At 43.7% G+C, this 19,309-nt stretch overlaps 1 protein-coding gene and 1 long non-coding RNA gene across 2 annotated transcripts; one reads left to right on the top strand and one right to left on the bottom strand.

The window, feature by feature from the left end:
• Positions 1 to 16: 16 nt before the first annotated feature.
• On the bottom strand, positions 17 to 7,415 carry LOC308590175. The gene is made up of 3 exons (XR_014009703.1): positions 7,140 to 7,415; positions 2,699 to 2,923; positions 17 to 143 (listed from the first exon to the last, which is right to left on the bottom strand). It is a non-coding gene; the product is annotated as an uncharacterized lncRNA (long non-coding RNA).
• Positions 7,416 to 7,557: 142 nt separating this feature from the next.
• LOC308590125 (phospholipase A2 inhibitor and Ly6/PLAUR domain-containing protein-like) lies at positions 7,558 to 19,264 on the top strand. The gene is made up of 5 exons (XM_081199838.1): positions 7,558 to 7,755; positions 11,625 to 11,750; positions 13,643 to 13,786; positions 14,879 to 15,016; positions 16,531 to 19,264. Exons 1-5 carry the CDS (start codon positions 7,704 to 7,706, stop codon positions 16,737 to 16,739), a joined length of 669 nt encoding a protein of 222 aa, XP_081055964.1. The 5' UTR covers positions 7,558 to 7,703; the 3' UTR covers positions 16,740 to 19,264.
• Positions 19,265 to 19,309: the final 45 nt, after the last annotated feature.

Below are 19,309 nucleotides of genomic sequence, written 5' to 3' on the forward strand. Positions count from 1 at the left end.
GTTTTCCAGGGACAGTCCCGCATTTACAGAAGCTATCCTGTTTTTCAATATCCCGCTTTTCCTTAGGACTGTTTTCATCGGATAAATGTTGGAGAGTATGGAGTAACCTGTTGACTCTGCCTATGCTCCTCTTCAGTTAAAACCTGAGGGTTTCAAGGTGCCAAACATAAAGTCATATTTACTACAAATATTTAAAGTATAAGTTCATTGAAGCGTTATGTTTCAGCAGAGGCAAACACGGCTATTCCTACATAAAATACACATTTATGAAGTACCTCAGGTTACAAACGCTTCGGGTTACAAACTCTGCTAATCCGGAAGTAGTTGCTCTGGGTTGCGAACTTTGCCCCAGGATGAGAATAGAAATTGCATGCTGGTGGCGCTGCAGCAGCAAGAGGCCACATTAGTGAAAGCACGCCTCAGGTTAAGAATGGTTTTGGGTTAAGAACGGACCTCCGGAACGAATTAAGTTCATAACCCGAGGTACCGCTGTATTACAAAAATGACTTTAATAAGTCACATTAGAGTGCTTGTAAAATATTTAATATGCCTACAATCCAGGGCATGAACAAAATGTCAACTATTCTTTACAAATACTTTTTTTCAGCCAGAGCCCACCTCTCAGAGTCCATTGCCAGTGTTAGAGAACAAGGGAGAAGTTCGTTGTGAGCTCCGGCACCTCTTTTTCTAGAAAAATAGCACAGACTTTAGCCAGTGGTGTCCAAACTTCTTTCAAAGAGGGCCAGATTTGATGAAGTGAAGGGCCATGAGGGCCGACCGATGGGCCAACCAAAGTTGTTAACCTTTTTTTAGGATTGAGGTTCTTGAGCTTTTTTTAGGGTTGAAGTTGTTGAGGTTTTTTTAGGATTTTACCTAGGAAATAAACTGCCACAGGGGCCAGATTAAACCGAATGGCAGGCTGTTTAATTACAGTTTAAAATTTGAAAATTTTAAGGTTTAGAAGGTAAGATAAGGTTAAAGAAACTAATGGGAAATTGAGCTGTGAAATTTCTTTTTCTTTTTTTTCTTTTTTTAAATGGTAATGAAGTTTTAGTAATAAGATAAAATAAGAACTTGTAAGAATGGATCGATATTAGATCTAAACCTGAAGTGATAACATATGAGGATTAATAACTATGGGTAAAATAAGAGGGTATGAATTTGCTGAACCAACTTTTAAATGGAATACAAAAAAGGGAGGTGGGTGGAAGTCAGGGAAATAAGTAAATGAATGGTGAGAAATTGAAATGAGGGATTTTTATATTTTTTCTTTTTTCTTTTTTATCTTTACTTTTTTATGTTAAACTGTGGCTTTTGTATCTTTTTGTGTTTTTAATTTTTGTGTTTATTGTTCTGTAACTTTTCTTCGTCAAAATTTAATAAAATATCATTTTTTTTTAAAAAAATAAACCGAATGGCGGGCTGGATTAGGCCCCCAAAACGGACTTTGGACATGCCTGGTTTAGACTGAACAATGAAATCAAGTAAGCAAGGCTGCAGTTCTAGCTCCACTTTCCTGGGGTCAGCTCGATTCAATTCCATGGGATTTAATTCTGAGTAGATGTGATTAGGATGGCTGTTGCTAATGGCTTTGTGATGGGCCATTAGCTGTTTCATTTTGTATTTTAGGTGCCAGAAGAATCTGTGTTGTTTTCTCTGCTTAAAAGGGCTGCCACTCTGGAAATTAATTATGTTTGAAAGGGAACATGCTGAGAAGGCAATAGATTTGTAACAGTACCTGTTGATGACTGAGATATGAAGGTCTATCGTGTACCCGCAATATTTGCAAAACAAAAAAAGGTGGAGAAGAAGGTATATTTCTGTGTCAGTGAATGGAAGAAACTCTTGTGCAAAACAGACCAATTGCAGGAGAATGAAAAAAACACAGGATGAAAATGAATGGCAGAAGGATTAAGACATGTTCACACATCACTACCCTAAGGCGCCATGGAATGCACACAGCTTGCTAGTTTCTCAGTTTCTGAGGTCTACTTTGGTTTGTGGAAACATTTTATCTGACGTTGATTTCACACACACACACACACACACACACACACACACACACACACCCCACTTCCCCTTCTCTGGGCCATATAGATTTTTAACGATAACAAACAACATACATAATCTCATTCTCCCCCCGCCCCATTGCTGGGAGGGTGCGTGGGTTGGATGAGAGTGAAGAAGCAGCTGTATTACAGTAAATGAAGATGTAAACACTGGAGGAGTTCATCCCCAGTAACGTGAGGCTCATGTTTCGTAGATGGGAGTGTTACAGCAGCGTGCCTGTTTTTCATCTGTCAGCCACTGGACTTTATGTAACTGTACAACCAGAATTACTTTTGGGAACAGGCTGTTTAAATTTAGAAGGCGTCTCTCCTTTATTTCCCATCTGAGGCCCTGCATTCCATCCTGGCTCACACAGATACCATCCAAACGCAACTTCTCCCCTCCAGAACTCTGGATAAAATAATACTCCATCTCCCTTAAAACATATCTGAGAAAGGGAGGGGTAGAGGCAGTTGTTGCTTGGGCAAATAATGCATAGCTTCCTTCCCACTTAGTGCCATGGGTCTTCTGGAACATAGGCCAGAAACACAAGATTTTATAACAAAATAAATTGGCATGTAGTGCAGTGACCTCCCCAAGCAAAACTCTTTCAGTACTGGTTGCAACATCTACTTCCATGACTTCTCACCGTTAACTCCAGCCAGCAGCAAAGTGGGAGACTTTCAAATTCGTTTGCAAACTGCAGAGCAAAATGGGAGCAGGGGAACAGGATGAATCAGCAGCTTGACATTGGGCCAAGGATCCAAAGTTGTGTGTGGCAAGAAGATTAGCTTCTATCGGCAACCAGCATTTTTCTGTCTGCATTGCGACTTGGATGCACTTTCTGTTAGTTTCTGTTATGAGATTATAAGATCTAAGACATAAAACAAATGTTCATAAATGCACCAGGCAAACACATACACAAATATATAAACCACATGTCTGAAACAGTACAGGAAAACAGTCCTAAAGCCAAAATAAAAAATTCCTTCCAGTAGCACCTTAAAGACCAACTAAGTTAGTTCTTGGTATGAGCTTTCGTGTGCATGCACACTTCTTCAGATACAGTGAATTTTTTATTTTGACTATGGCAGACCAACACGGCTACCTATCTGTAACTGAGTCCTAAAGCCATTTTGACTCTTTCAGTGACCTCACATGTTCCTCTGCAGTGTGGTGTAGTGGTTAAGAGCAGTAGACTTGTAATCTGGTGAACCGGGTTCACTTCCTCGCTCTTCCACATGCAGCTGCTGGGTGACCTTGGGCTAGTCACATTTCTCTGAAGTCTCTCAGCCTCACTCACCTCACAGAGTGTTTGTTGTGGGGGAGGAAGGGAAAGGAAATTGTTGGCCACTTTGAGACTCCTTAGGGTAGTGATAAAGTGGGGTATCAAATCCAAACTCCTCCTCCTCTTCTTCTGTTTGGATGGAAATGGGAAAAGCCTCCCCACTGTCTCTGTGCTCACAACTCCTGCCTTAAGGGCACATTTGGGTATGAACAGGGTGAGCCTGTGACCTGGACTCAGGAATTAAGTATTTATCATCACAAAAGAATAGCCAGGCTATCCAGGTAAATGCATTAACATGTTTCTTGCCAGAAAGGACTCTGCTGTAGACCGCCCCTTCTGTGATGTATGTAGGATGTATGGGGGGGGGGGTCTTGAGCTACAGGGTGGCAATTTCAAAAGCCTATATAAGGGCTTGCACACCATTGTTCTAGGTTCCTCCTCCCTCCGGAGTGGGGGTGTGGGGATGTGAGACCCTGTCGCAACAGTTTAATAAAGATCTTGCTTACCAGTTGTTTTGCTTCTTAATGTTCTCTGGCTGCCCTCTGTTATTTTCTCCTACCGATAGAGAACCTACATAAGGACTCTATACGGGCTCTTGGGTACCCCAGAAGGGAAAAGGAGCAGATTTGTCTTATAACAGTTTCTATATTTTTGGCTAACAGCATACTAAAATGAGGAAGGTACATGTTTCCGGCCACTTCAACAGAGGTTTCCCTCTCCAAATTAGTCCCATTTGCCAGGGCTGGATTAAAGAGGCTGCAGAACATTTGCATGGGTGATCTGTGTCATTTGAAGAGATGAAGCTCTGGGGTAGCCTGGTGACTTTGATAACTGGTATGCACAAAATATAAACATAATCTCTTATTCTCATGAGAATCAACTACCCCAAGATTAGGCAAATCAGACATGCTGTAAGGCAGGCTTCCTCAACCTCGGCCCTCCAGATGTTTTGAGACTACAATTCCCATCATCCCTGACCACTGGTCCTGCTAGCTAGGGATCATGGGAGTTGTAGGCCAAAAACATCTGGAGGGCCGAGGTTGAGGAAGCCTGCTGTAAGTCATCAATGTTATATGTCCAGATAGGAAAAGTAGAATTGCATTCAGCTTGTACTTGTTTGGCCTTAACTTTGTGGAGAAATGCTTGGAACCATTCCTTTGTTAAACCTTTTTTTCCTGGTCCTGGCTGTGGCATAGTGGCATAGTATGTGGGAGGGGGGGACACAGGGATGGTTGCTCTAGGAGCAAAATGGTTAGGGGTGCAAAATTTCACCAACCAGTGCAGCCTCAATACAGATGTGTGTGCTTCCGTTGCTGGGCTCTGTTGAAAATGACTTGTGAACCAGGAATTGACATGTGAACCAGGAATTGACCTCTTCAGACAATAGAACTGTTGGCTATTTGCAGATTAGTTGCGCTGCAGAAAGCGTGCTGGGGAGACCACACATTACAAGGAACGCAAAATAACTTTAGCTAGGTTTTAATAACAAAATCAGAAACTCCTTTTACACTAAACATAACAATAAGCATAACCCATCCACCAACCCAACCCCAGGGGACTGAGAGAGCTAGGTACTGCTCTTTATATACTATACCCAATTGCTGACACAGCTTAATTAACACAACTTAACAGCACCTGCTATACTTCTTCACAGCTGTAAAACTGGGTCACGTTATTTGCTCCGGCCCTTAAAGACATACACATTTTGTGGAACAATAATGAACCTTCAAATTTAAAGAGACCATTCAACAAATGAATGACTTCTCCATGTGAACCAGGAATTGACCTCTTCAGACAACAGAACAACTCTTTTTCTCTCATCTCTGCAGCTTCTGGGTGATGCAGAGGCCATTAGGCAGTTGAATGTCCATGTGTACTCTGTCCATTTCCTTTCCTCCCACTCCCTCTCCATGTGGCCCTGGCTGCTGGCCACCCATGCTATGCCACTGCTGTCTGCCCCCCCCCCCCATGGGCCTTAGGGGGAGAGCCTGGAGATGGTCTTTCTGGCAGGGAATGAAGGCCAACTGTCCCAACACTGGGATCCTTATTTAGGGCCCTAGGTATCCCAACATGTTCCCTGTTTCTCCATGGAGGAGGGGGGAGAAATGTGTGCTAGTTCTCCTTGTTGTTGAACGGTGTTGCAAGGCCGCATCCCTCATGTTCTCCATCTCAAGCTTTTATATGTTCCGCTTTGTTTCCCCTGAGGCACTGCAGCTGAGCTTGTCTCCCATCAAGCAGACTAAGTTTGTGCCCCACCCTGCTCCTTCCTCTCCCTCTGTTATCCATGGCATGGAGAGAGTGGGTGGTGAATAGCGGAGAATGTCCTCTGTGAATGTCTACAGGTGGTTGGGGGATGGATGGCGGCTAAGAGATTGAGGCTGACAAGACAGAAGTACTGTTTTGGGGGGACAGGAGGTGGGTGGGTGAGGGGGACTCCCTGGTCCTGAATGGGGTAACTGTGCCCCTGAAGGACCAGGTGCACAGCCTGGGTGTAATTTTGGACTCACAGCTGTCCATGGAGGCGCAGGTCACATCTGTGTCCAGGACAGCTGTCTCCCAGCTCCATCTGGTACACCGGCTGAGACTCTTCCTGCCCATGGACTGTCTCGCCAGAGTGGTGCATGCTCTGGTTATCTCCCACTTGGACTACTGCAATGTGCTCTACGTGGGGCTACCTTTGAAGGTGAACCGGAAACTACAATTAATCCACAATGCGGGAGCTAGACTGGTGACTGGGAGCAACCACCAAGACCATATAACACTGGTTCTGAAAGGCCTACATTGGCTTCCAGGATGTTTCCGAGCACAATTAAAAGTGTTGGCGCTGACCTTTAAAGCCCTAAGCGGCCCCGGCCCAGCATACCTGAAGGAACGTCTCCACCCCCATCATTCAGCCCGGACACTGAGGTCCAGCTCCGAGGGCCTTCTGGTTGGTTATTTATTTATTTATTTATTTACTCCCTCTCTTGTAACACTTGCATTTGAGGACATGCAATAAACGGAATGGTGGAAGATTCAGCACAAATACAGTGGTAACTTGGTTCCCAAACTTAATCCGTTCCGGAAGTCTGTTCCAAAACCAAAGCATTCTAAAACCAAGGCATGCTTTTCCATAGAAAGTAATGCAAAATGGATTAATCCATTCCAGACTTTTAAAAACAACCCCTAACACAGCAATTTAACATGGATTTTCCTATCTAACAAGACAAGACCATTGATCCATAAAATGAAAGCAATAATCAATGTACTGTGTTGTTGTTGTTGTTGTTTAGTCATTTAGTCGTGTCCGACTCTTCGTGACTCCATGGACCAGAGCACGCCAGGCACTTCTATCTTCCACTGCCTCCCACAGTTTGGTCAAACTCATGCTGGTAGCTTCGAGAACACTATCCAAGCATCTTGTCCTCTGTCGTCCCCTTCTCCTTGTGCCCTCCATCTTTCCCAACATCAGGGTCTTTTCCAGGGAGTCTTCTCTTCTCATGAGGTGGCCAAAGTATTGGAGTCTCAGCTTCAGGATCTGTCCTTCCAGTGAGCACTCAGGGCTGATTTCCTTCAGAATGGATAGGTTTGATCTTCTTGCAGTCCATGGGACTTTCAAGAGTCTCCTCCAGCACCATAATTCAAAAGCATCAATTCTTTGGCGATCAGCCAATTCTTTGTGGTCCAGCTCTCACTTCCATACATCACTACCGGGAAAACCATAGCTTTAACTATACGGACCTTTGTTGGCAATGTACTGTATTATAAAATAAATAAGACAGTATTGTAGATGATAAAAATTAAAATTATTTTTTTTTCTTACCTGCACTGATGATAGTCATTATTTGGATGGGGGGCTTTTATCCATTTCTGCAGTCACACAATCAATCAATCAATCTGTAGCTGAACTGGGTTCTACACAGTTACAAAAACAAGTCACAAAAATGAAGTCACAAGTCACAGTCACAAGTCAGTCCCATAAAAGTTGGCTGTGCCTAGAATAGTAGCTGTTGCTGTTGCATATTTCCCAGTGGTGAGCAGAGCTTTCTTGGCTGTGTTCAGCCCTTCATGCTTTTAACATTTTTTTCTATAGTTGATGAATATCAAACCAAACCGAGAGGGATGCATGGTTTTGTATATGAGACCTCCTGTTTGCAAAGTTGATCTACTACCCACTTGGCCTGTATCCCACTGGGGAGGTGCTTTGGCGTCTCAACCCTGTTTTCCGGGAAGCTTGACTGATCTCTTCTACAGAACAGTTCCCCACCTCCCAACTACACATCCACAGATACGCAGTTGCATCAAGGAGGCAGAAGTGTGGGTTGGATTGGTTTTGTGTGTGTGTGTGTGTTCAAGGCTTGTGAACAGCTCTCAGTTGAAATCTAGAATGATGCAGACTCCTCTTTTCATCAGCCTCCTTGCTGCCTTCATAGCCCTGGGTGAGTATGGAAACTTTTTTGGGGGTGGGGTGGGGGGGGAGGCTTTGCAGTACCAGAAAAAAATGCTGCATGTTTCATCTCACAGATAGTCAGTCCTCTGTGCAAAACAATCATCGTTACTCCCTGGGTTGGAACAAAGAGGGTGCAGAACTTTTGCAGGAGTCCAGTCATTAGCATCTGCAACAATATATTGAAATGGGGAAACAATGGGTGCTAAGGGAATAATAATAATAATAATAATAATAATAATAATAATAATAATAATAATAATAATAATACCCTGCCCATCTGGCTGGGTTTCCCCAGCTGCCTCTGGGCAGCTTCCAACAAAAGATTAAAAATATAGTAAAGAATCAAACATTAAAAACTTCCCTAAACAGAGCTGCCTTCAGATGTCTTCTAAAAGTCAGATTGTTGTTTATTTCCTTGACATTGGATGGGAGGGCATTCCACAAGTGCATCCGTCTTCAGTGATATAATATGCATGCTGATTTCCTAGAGTAAAGGCTTGGCTGGGGGAGAAAAGAGCCAAGCCTGGAACTAAAGAGACAAGTGAAGCCAAGCATCCTGTTTTGACAACCTGCCACTACTTTGCTGATTGGGTGAGATACAATTTCCTGATAAGGCATAAAAATAAAAAAAGAGAGAGGGAGGCATTAGGAGAGCACATACTTTCCATGTGTTGTAACATCTGAGCATTCCAAGGGTTGGGAGTCTGTGCTTTTTTCTCACCCGTCTGGCAGTCAGAGAGAAGGAAGAGGTGAGAGTTTAATGCCTCTCAAACATACCCTGTGGTAATGTAGTTTTTCCAAGGGCTGTTGACACTAGAGTCAACCAGGAGGAAACAAAATTGCAAAGAGATTGGAGTAAATTTATAGATTATATAAATAATAACGGTAGAGATTTGAAAAAACTAGCAGGAATGGAATAAATCTTACAACGGGGACTGGATATAATAAGAAACTGCGGAAAGGAGACTGAAGTAAGAAAACCTGTGGAAGGGAGGGAGGGAAGTCAATGCTCAGCAGAGTGTTGGGAAAGAATGTGGGCAGATGATTGTTGAATAATACTGTACTTTGTTTGTTTGTGTGAAGTGAAAAGCCAATAAAAAGCATTTATTTTTTTAAATAAGACAATGTGCAGTAGCATATAGATCTGAGAGTTACATGTCAAAGTGTGTGTGTCCAAAGTTAAGGAATGGGTGTGGCCTATTTGGTTTATTTTTAAAATGACAACATGAGGTTCGGGTGGGGTCAGGAAAAAAACCTCTTTGAATCACAATGAATCTGTGAGAGAAAAAAATAAAATGGACAGATGTGAGGGGGCCTTGCAGGGGCACAAAACATTTGGCATCTCAGCGGGGGTACCTATTAGAATCATATTTGTTTTGCATAATTTTTTTTGGGGGGGGGGTGGGTTCTTGGAGGGCCACAGAATCTTTTGGCAGCGCATGAGACTTATGGAAGCAGTCTGATATAAAAATTAAGAATGGAAAATTTTTGAGACCCTCAACCCCCCCCCCCCAAATTAACAGCTTTGGAATCATGATCATGGACTCATAGGAAGAGAGGGATAGTAGCTGTCAACTTTTTTATAAGAAAATGAAATTTCTTTTTAAAATTTATTTATTTATTTATTTATTTATTTATTTATTGGGTTTTTATATACAATAATGTGATACAAATAAGTATACCAAGTTTTCTCATGTATTGTATATTACAAAAAAAGCCTAATAAATGTGGAAAGAAATATCTACAACCATATGTTTCATTATTAGTAGTCAATGTATAAGTTCTTGGTTTATGAATTGGTTAAAACAGTTAGGGAGAAGGAGAAGGAGAAGAAACTATTCTCATACAGCCAACCAAAGACAACTAACCACACCCTAAGCCACCCTGAATGTCTCTCATCACCAAGGAAATGATTTCTCATTTTGACTGTGGCACAGGAGCTGGAGAGCTGGAGTGGAAGCTGCTGTAATTACGTTATATCAGGACTCTGCATGCAAGTAATATGAAAAAGAGACTGTGCAGGCAATCAGTGTCTCCAGACCTCCCAAACCAATGGAAATTGATGGGTTTCTGTTTGCTAACTGACCCCAGCACTTCACTCTCCCAGCTTAACAGCCTTCCTACCCTGGGGACCCCACTGGCTGAAGAGGATAATTGGGATGAGGAGAGAGAGGGGGATGGCGGGTTGAGATTTCATTGATACTCTGGCAGAAAAGTACCATACTTTTCCATGTATAAGACTAGGGTTTTTTTTTTTACTGAAAAACTGTGTTTAAAATTGGGGGTTGTCTTATACATGGGTCTTCTTTCTTTGGCAGTCACTTGTAGCCAAGTAAGTTTGTCTTCCATAAACACAGTTTTAACAGTGAGTCCGTAAATGACCATGGAGGCCACTTCTGGATCCACACGTCCTTCCACAGTGGGGACATTGGTTTCTGGGCGGGAGTTGATCACGGTGTGGATTTGCCAAGTGTGCCTTCCCTAAGCACGTTTCTCCCTTGCGTCCTGAGTTCAAGTGTCTTCAAAGCCCATGACACCTTTGGTAAAGGCTGTTCTCCAACTGGAGTGCTTGCAGGCCAGTGTTTCCCAGTTGTCGGTGTTTATACTACATTTTTTTTAGATTTGCCTTGAAACAGTCTTTAAACCTCTTCTGTTGACCACCAGCATTACGCTTTCCATTTTTAAGTTCGGAATAGAATAGTTGCTTTGGAAGACAATAATCAGGCATCCGCACAACATGACCGGTCCTGCCTAGGAGGGACGTAGGATTGGTTGATGCCATGAGCCATAAATGGTCTGCAGCGTGTTATTGATGTCTTTGGCAAGGGGTGGTGTTGATTGGGTGTTGGTGTGAAAATTGGGCGGGCAATAGGCTGCTTCTCCCAGCAAGGGGACAGACGTTAGTGATTTCAGGCAACCCCCCCTCCCGTAATTAAAGCTCAACAACTCTGGGCATTCTTCCCCCATTTTTTAAATTTTTAGTCCCCCAAAATAGAGTATGGGAAAAGTATAAAGAGTTATTAGAACCTAAAATGCCTTGGTGGTTCTCACCCTTAGAGGCGATAGCAGTAAAAAGGAAAAAATATGGAATCAAACTGGGACATATATAAGGATTTATTAGAAGAAAAAGATAACAAATTGAAACTGAAAGATTATGAGGAAATAAAGCACCACCTAACAGGGTGGATTCAGTACCACCAACTAAATGAAGTGTTCAAAGCAGATTTTTAAAAAAAGGTTCTGCAAATGAAATTTCAATGTTAGATAAAAAATTATTAAATAAAATAAAGTTAATTTCTAAAATGTATGGAATTTTGTTGGAATGGGAGATGTTTTATGACTTTATCGTGTTTTATGACTTTATCGTGTTTTATGACTTCTTTGATATTGTATGTGGGCTGGAACTGGTCTGTGACCGAAATAATAAAATTCATTCATTCACAATTTTAAAAATAAATAAATAGAACATTAAACTTTTGTTAAAAAAAACAATAATAAATAAGGGCTGTCTTCCGATGTCTTCTAAAGGTTGTATGTTTACCGTATTTATCTCCTTTGCTTAGTGGTTGCATAACTCCACACCCTCCAGCATTTATCTGATGAAAATAGGGATGTCCTAAGGAAAAGAGGGACATCAAATAAGAAACAGGGACGGCTTCTGTAAATCCAGGACCGCCTCTGATGATTGGGACACTTGGAGGGTCTGTAATGACTTTAGCCAGAGGGAACCTGCCCAGGGTTTGAGTACACCTTGTTTTGGTGCATCTTGAGTTCTTAACTCTGGGTAAAGAAAAAAGCGGGAGAAGGAGAGAAAGGAAAATTAACAACATCGACTTTTCTTATTTTCTGTGCTTTCAGGAATGGCTCTAGAATGTGAGCAATGTACTGCGGCGACAAGCCGCTGCTCAGGACCTATGATGCAATGCACCCAGGAGCAAGACACATGTGTTTCTCGGGTGTTGAGTGTCAGCATTTCTGGGATAGGTAAGTGGAGATGACCTACAGCCACCAGCAGATTTGAACAAATGCGTAACATCCTCTTGCCTGGGTGGGGAGCAGGGCAGGGCCAAGACATTTGGGCATCTGAGGAAGACCCCCAAATGTCAACCCGCCCCCCATTCCCACTAGGGAAGAAGAGGAGAGGTCCCAACAAAGGAGGAATGGCAACTAAAGCTATTTGAATACACTGAGTTCACTAAAATGACAGAAACAATTAGGAATGGAACAAGCCAAAAGTTCACTAAGGAATGGGAGTGCTATAAAAATTACCTAGAAAAACACTGTTCTCAAATAAAACCTTTATTATGCTTTGATTAATTTTTGCAGATGACAAAACAATTATAATAACCAACAAGCTAATACAGTACCAAAGAAGGCAGTTAAAGTATGGGTGGAAAATGACCCGAATTGAGGTGGTGGACGGAAGTCAATTCAAAAGATTAGAATTGTTAACATTTGATCATTAAATACAAGTATGGGGAATGGGTGGTGCAGAAGATAATTACAGTGGCTATGTATTTTTTCTCTTTATTTTCTTTTACTATGTTACTTGGGTATAGTTTGAATTATAGATGGAAAATGTTTATGGATTTATGCAAAACAAAACTTAATAAAAAGAATTAAAAAGAAAGAAAGAAGAGAAGAGGGAAGATCTATGTCAGGAACAAGGGGTTGAAGAAAGATGGACACCTGCTTCCCTGGGAGACCCTGTTGCGTGAGGCAGTCTCCTCACCTTGCCTCTTGGTGGGGAGGATGGTTCAGCTGGGTTCCCTGCTGTGGTTTAATTCCCTGGAGATTCCAAATGTAACCAGTTACCCTACCTTCTGTCTGCAGAGGAGCTTTGGTTGAGCATTAAGCAAGGAAACAAAGGGCATTTCCTTGACTTGGATTGAGAAAAGTGCTAAAATTATGAGAATGATGCCTGCTACGTATCTAGCACATATCTAGTAAAAGGTAAAGGTAAAGGATCCCTGGTAGTTAAGTCCAGTCGTGAACGACTCTGGGGTTGCGGCGCTCATCTCGCTTTACTGGCCGAGGGAGCTGACGTTTGTCCGCAGACAGTTTTTCCGGGTCATGTGGCCATCATGACTAAGCTGCTTCTGGCGAAACCAGAGAGGCGCATGGAAACGCCGTTTACCTTCCCGCCGGAGCGGTACCTATTTATCTACTTGCACTTTGAGGTGCTTTCAAACTGCTAGGTTGGCAGGAGCAGGGACCAAGCAACGGGAGCTCACCCTGTCATGGGGATTCGAACCGCCAACCTTCCGATTGGCAAGCCCAAGGCTCAGTGGTTTAGACCATAGTGCCATCCGCGTCCCATCACATATCTAGTACCCAGCTCTAAATGGCTTGGGATCCAAGTACTTAATGGAGTGGCTTCCTGCTATCAACTGCAATGCCCCTGCTGGTGGCTTTGCTGGTGGGACCTGCTGTCCAGTTGGCACTGACCCACAACCAGGCCTTCTTAGTGGTGCTGGAGCACCCTCCCTGGTGAGGTGGCATCTGTTTCCCACATTATTAACACCCAGGAAGAAGTAAAACTAGGCATTTATTTAATGGCTGAAAGATGCCCTGTTGACATTATCAGCTCAGGGCATGTGACTGTTCTTGAATGGTTTCCATTCGTTTTATTTGTTGATTGTATTTCTTTGCTGTTTTCTTGCTTCCGAACCTGGATTCTTTTCAGGGTAGAGGTGGGCTAAGGATTTAATGAAACATGAACTTGAGAAACTGGCGCACGATGGGCCCGTGGCCTGCCTTGAGACCATATGCTATGATTGCTAAAGATGCTGTGGTGTGTGGCCGGTGGCTGTCCACACTGAGGCTAAAGCTATTGCTTGTGTTTCATGAGATTTGCCTTCTTTTGATCCCTCCAGACCAACATGTTTTTGAGAAGGGTTGCGGCTCATCAAAATTGTGCGGCAAAGGGCCCCAAATCATCAACACTGGCCCACTTGGAATAACAGTAATCGGGACTCATTGCTGTGTGGGAGCTGCCTGCAAAACAACATGGCCCCCTAGTAAGTCCCCGCTTGTCTCTTTATCCTTTCCTCACTCCTTTCATCAGTCGCTTGCTGACAACCTGGTCACTGAGATTCATCCTGATTTAGACTAAAGGTTGCAGGAAAATGAGAAGACACCCACCTGCGGAATAGTGACAGCTTAGAAGTGGCCTTTCTTTTCCCTTTAAAAAGAAATGCTGTTGCTTCCCACGCCCCTTGGGAAACCTCGGCATTGATTTGATGTTTTACTGTGGCCTCTTGCTTCTTCCAGACTGCTTCACCAAAAACAATGCCCTAGGTGCATCAGAACAAATGCTCAACTAAGATGGGATAGAATCAACCCCCCATGTAAGTTTTGTGCAAACATATCAGGAGGAATGCTCAATGAACAGGTCACGTGGACTATGCTAAAACATCAGGAACAGATTCTCTTTACAAGACTGAAAATCTTGGGCTAAGAAGATGCTCTGTGCAAAGAAGGAGAACCTGTGGCTCTCTAGATCAGGGTTTCCCAAACTTGGGTCTCTAGCTGTTTTTGAACTACAACTCCCATCATCCCTAGCTAGCAGGACCAGTGGTCAGGGATGATGGGAATTGTAATAAAAAAACAACTGGAGACCCAAGTTTGGGAAACCCTGCTCTCAATGATGGCAAACTGCAACTCCCAACATCCCTGGCAACTGGCTAGCTGAGACTGATGGGATTTGAAGTCCAACAATAGTGGAAAGGCTATAGGTTCTCTGTCCCTGGCTCCATGGAAATCTGACCTAGAATTGGAGGTGTGTGAGGAAATGGGAGAGTGCAGATGTTCAGTGATAGGGCCAATTCAAATGCCTGACAGTTTAAGGAGGGAGGGCAGGAGGAACCGCTCCCAAAGATGGGGAGGAGACAAAAAATTGGAAGGGGCTGTCATTTCAGGTGAAATGGTGCCCCCATGTATGAAGCCAAAGATGGCAAGAAAAATGGTACTGGCTTGTCAAATGTGTGTCCTAGACATATGAGGCACTTAGCAGAATGGGAGGCACTTAATTTTTATGATCTTCTTCCTAATCCCCTTGGCAGCGCTGTTCTTCTTACATCCCAAATCTGATTTTCTCACCTTTCTTCCAGCTCCAAGGAGAAACACCACATTGAATGGAAGGCAATGCTCCACTTGCCCACCTGATGGAGCCGAGTGTAAGTTTCCGCCCACCAAATGTGCTGGAGAGGAGACCAAATGCTTTGAGATATCTGGCACTACAATCATAGGTAACTATAAATCACCTATTCTTATAAGGGTTTGTTGGGGGAACTTGATTTCTGCAACTCTTGTTGCAGATTGGCCTCATCCACACCTACGATGTTTTCTGAGGAAGGTAATTGAGAGGGCTGTGGGATGGCAACTGTAAACGTTTTTTGAAGACACCAATCATCTAGACCAATTCCAGTCTGATTTTGGAGCTGAATTAGTCTGGGTTGCCTTGAAGGGGTGACCATGATCGAGAGAGAGTCAAGGGGAGGGCAGCCTGACTTCTACTCCTCATCCTCTTTGTGGTTTTTTACCTTAGTATCCTCCTGGACCACACTGTGGGATGGGTTTCGGAGGTACTGCTTTACATTCCCGTTTCCAGCATTAGAGAGTATCATTCATGCAGTTATGCTGTGGAGTTCTGCAGTCATTTGGAGAAGTCATTAGGAGATGTAGAGCATGCTGTTATTGATGCATACCCCCCCCCCCAACTCTGTTTCTAAACAGTACCTAAATCAGGTGCAAGTGGGCATGAAATGGGCTGGTGCCTGGCACAGTGATGGGCTGGATGGGGGCCAAAAACTGAGCTTAAATCATAGGATAATGTGGGTTTTGTGGGTGAGTGCTTCACTGGTCTGGGAAATATGTCAGTATGAGATTGCATTGTACCTTCCAACCCTATGATAGTATGGTGTCTATAGCCCTTCTTGGCCCTAGTGATCCCCAGATTGGATTAGGGTGATGCATACTACATAGGGCTCCCTTAAGGTTGGTCTAAAAGCTTCCGGTAAGGCACAATCCCCCAGCATGACTTACTGAAGGGGGTTCCATATCAACAGTATGAAGCACCTGTCTTAAAAGAGCTGCACAAAATAGAAATGTTGAGAAATAAAGTCTTGCCTCCATGAATGGCTTACATTGTATACTCCTGCCCAGTCACTTCAGCCTTTGGCAAAGAAATTTGTGATAGTGCCCAATGCTCTGGAGGCTTCATTTCTGTCCACTAAGACCGGGGCCTTCAGTGTGGTGACCCCTGCCTTTTGGAATGCACTCCCACCAAACATCTGGCAGGCACTACAGTATTGGCATTTAGAGACCTGCTTAAAATCATAACTTCACTCAGACCTGAGGGCGTGAGCCAGCCATGTTTGATGTATTAAGCTGATCTACTGATTTGAAATGCGTTTTGCCATTTTTAGTGATTGTTTAGATCTCCAGCTCTCCCAATAATTCCCTTCTCTTCCTTCTCCTTCCCCTCTTCCCCTCTCCTCTCCCCCTCTCATACAGCTGCTTACACAGAGAGAGGAGGGAGGGAGGGGAGGAGGGAGGGAGGGAGGGAAAAAACACCTATCCTCCTTCATGCAAGGAAGAGGACAAATGAAAGCCGCTAAATGTCCCCCTGTTCCACTCTTGGAATTTGTTTCCTGCCCAGCTTGCCCAGCCATTGACTCCCCCACGAAATAGAAAAGTGAAATCACTGGATAGAGTATCTCTCCTGATAAATGACTGTCGTTTCCTTCAATTCTCTTTGCAGCAGGACAAACCACAAACACCGTCCTCAAGGGCTGTGCAAATGAACTGGCCTGTCAAGCAATGGAAACAGGCACCAAAACATTTGGGAATGTGATACAAGAAGTCAAGTCAGCTAAATGCACAGATGGGGCGGCCAGTACCATCCCAGGATCCCTTGGACTCCTCTTCCCAGCCCTTAGCGGGCTGCTGCTGGTCAAGTTCCTTGCTTGATTCCCCAGTTGATGCTAAGATTGGAGAATCCGCTTTGAGCTACTCCTCTTTGCTGCTTGCTTGTGGCTATTATTGAGGCCACCTACAGATGCTGAAGAGCAAGGGCCAAAGGCCACTCTCCAGTCTTGTCTGTCTGGTCCTTGAGAGTCTTCCTTTGACACCTCCCTGCCCCTTTCACCCACCTTGAGCGCTTTTGGCTGCTTGGAATGTGTCTTTGTGCTCTGATGATGCTTCTAGCTTGCCTGGTTGGAAGACAGAGATGGATGGCTGAGTGTGTGTGCACAAAATAGTCTCCTATGTAAAGGAGAGCTTTACATTCGCTAGTCCCCAACAGTTGCCTCTGGCTCCGCCTACCAAAGGCATGTGGCCCCCAGTAGTCTGTGCAGAATGGAATGTGGCCCTTAGACTTACAAAGCTTCCTCATCCCTGCCCATAGTCTAGAAGCTCATGTTTACATCTACTGCCCTCCAACAGGAGCAAAGGGTGATGTTGACCAAGGGTTGGTTGGTGTCTTTACCAGCAGATGCCACTATTGGGTGGCAGGCAAAGGAGGCTGGCTGTGTCTGTACAATACACAACTGGGTCTGGATAGTGGCCAGCAGTCACTAGCAATGCCCTCCTGGCCAGTGGTATTTCCATCCTGTTTCAGCACTGGGTCACATAGTCAGCACGCACCTTTTCACTGAGCTAGGGCTTTTCTCTAGGAACTGGTGAATCTGCCCATTTCTCTCAATGTCTCCCATTCCCCCACCGCATAATAGTTCATAATAGTTCAGTTCTCCACATTTCTGCATTATATTTCTTTTTTAAAAATGGAATAAAGGTCACAAAAACCATCACCATTTTAGATTCCACTTCTCCTAGCATACATTTTTTGTATGTCAAACATACCCAAAGTTTGCAAGCAATTTCCTGTAATATGCATTTATGCACACTATATTTAATGAGTTTTAATGCACATGAACATATGTGATTATGTACACATTGGTTGCTTGCAGAGCGGTGCTGCAGAAGTGGAGATTCCGAAGGATACCTGCTTTTTGGTTCATGCTCAACCCAATCCTGGAAAGAAATACACTAGCGCTAAAAAACATCATTTAGAAATGTTTAATCTGAAGAAAAGTGCACTCAGTGCCCTGGGCTGCTTTGCAACAGTAGGGTAAGCTCAACTCCACCACAAAATTGTACAAAAGTTATGGGAAAGAGGCAAAAAAGGAGAGCAAGTGGTAAATTGGTATCCTTTGATAGACAGCTTGCAGAACCCTATGCAGCTGACACTGATAAGAGTGCTTTGCTTTATTTTCTTCCTCTAGTGATGAAGTCGTCTCCTCTCATAATTCAGTCCTGGTTCCACTTTTGTAGTGGATGAGTGACTTCTTAAAGGCATTACAGCTTTTGTTCTCTACTGTTGGATTTTTGTGCAGCATTTTATACACACACACATACATTTCACCCAACTTTTTTGGGGGGGTCTTTTTTTTAAAGCTTCTGTAAAACCGCCAGGAGAAAGTTGTTATTGGGAGGTATATAGATGACAGCAGGTAAATAAGCAAATAATCTTCCGGTAGTATGGCAAACATCGCCTTCGTATGCATCGAATCCAGGGATGAAGCTCTGCATTTTCAAATTGTGCTGCAATGTGTGTCCATGCATGTGTGTCCGTGTGTGTGTGTCCATGCAGGGGTGGCGACTTGGGCTCCAGATCATGCATGCCCAATGGCACCCGTGACGTAAAGTGATGTCAGGATGTCACGTTACATTGGCACGCTGCAGCGGTGCTTCCAAGGCCTCATGGGGCCTCGGAGGTCATGTCCGATGCCTTGAGAGACATCTGACATGAAGTCACCTCAGAGGCCTGGCAGGGCCTTGGACGTCACTTCCGAGGCCTTGTGGGGCATCAAATGCTTTGCAAGGCCTTGGACATTGCCTCGGAGGTCACATCAGGCCTCTGACATGACTTCTGGTAGAAACTGGGGGCCCTGCATTATGGGTGCTGAGAACCCACAAAAAAAGTGAGTACTCAGGCCCCCAAGAGTTGTTGCCAGTGTGTCAGTGTGTACAAGAGAGCGAGAGAGAGTGTAAGGGAGGCAGAACTAGAATATACGTCACAGGACAGTGCCTTAGAGAACTACTACAAGCACAGTTCTCTCCTCAGTGATAAACTATAATTGAACTGCTGTGCCAGCAATGCCAACAGTTTCTGCCTCTGCTCCCCACCTTCCAGCTTTTGCTGGTATTGTGGTAAAACCGCTCCTTGAGTTGTTGTCTTTTTTAATATCAAGAAGTATCTTAGTTGATTAAGGAACAAATCTAATACCGTGTGGCTTTTTACCATGTATCTTTACTGTGCTATATAAGGCATTCATCCATATTCCCACTGCCACCACATATGTATTGAACCTGTGGATTCCATCAAATGCACATGCAGAGATCTTTTATATATATATATGTGTGTGTGTGTGTAAGTGAAAGAAATAATATGCTTGGAAGTTGGGGTATTAAATAAAATGAGACAAATAAATCAAGCTATTGCTGTGCTGTTAGCAGTTTTTATTCACATGTATTTTCCA

Source organism: Podarcis bocagei, assembly GCF_964188305.1.
Source record: "Podarcis bocagei genome assembly, chromosome: 7".
In the NCBI taxonomy this organism is placed as follows: domain Eukaryota; kingdom Metazoa; phylum Chordata; class Lepidosauria; order Squamata; family Lacertidae; genus Podarcis; species Podarcis bocagei.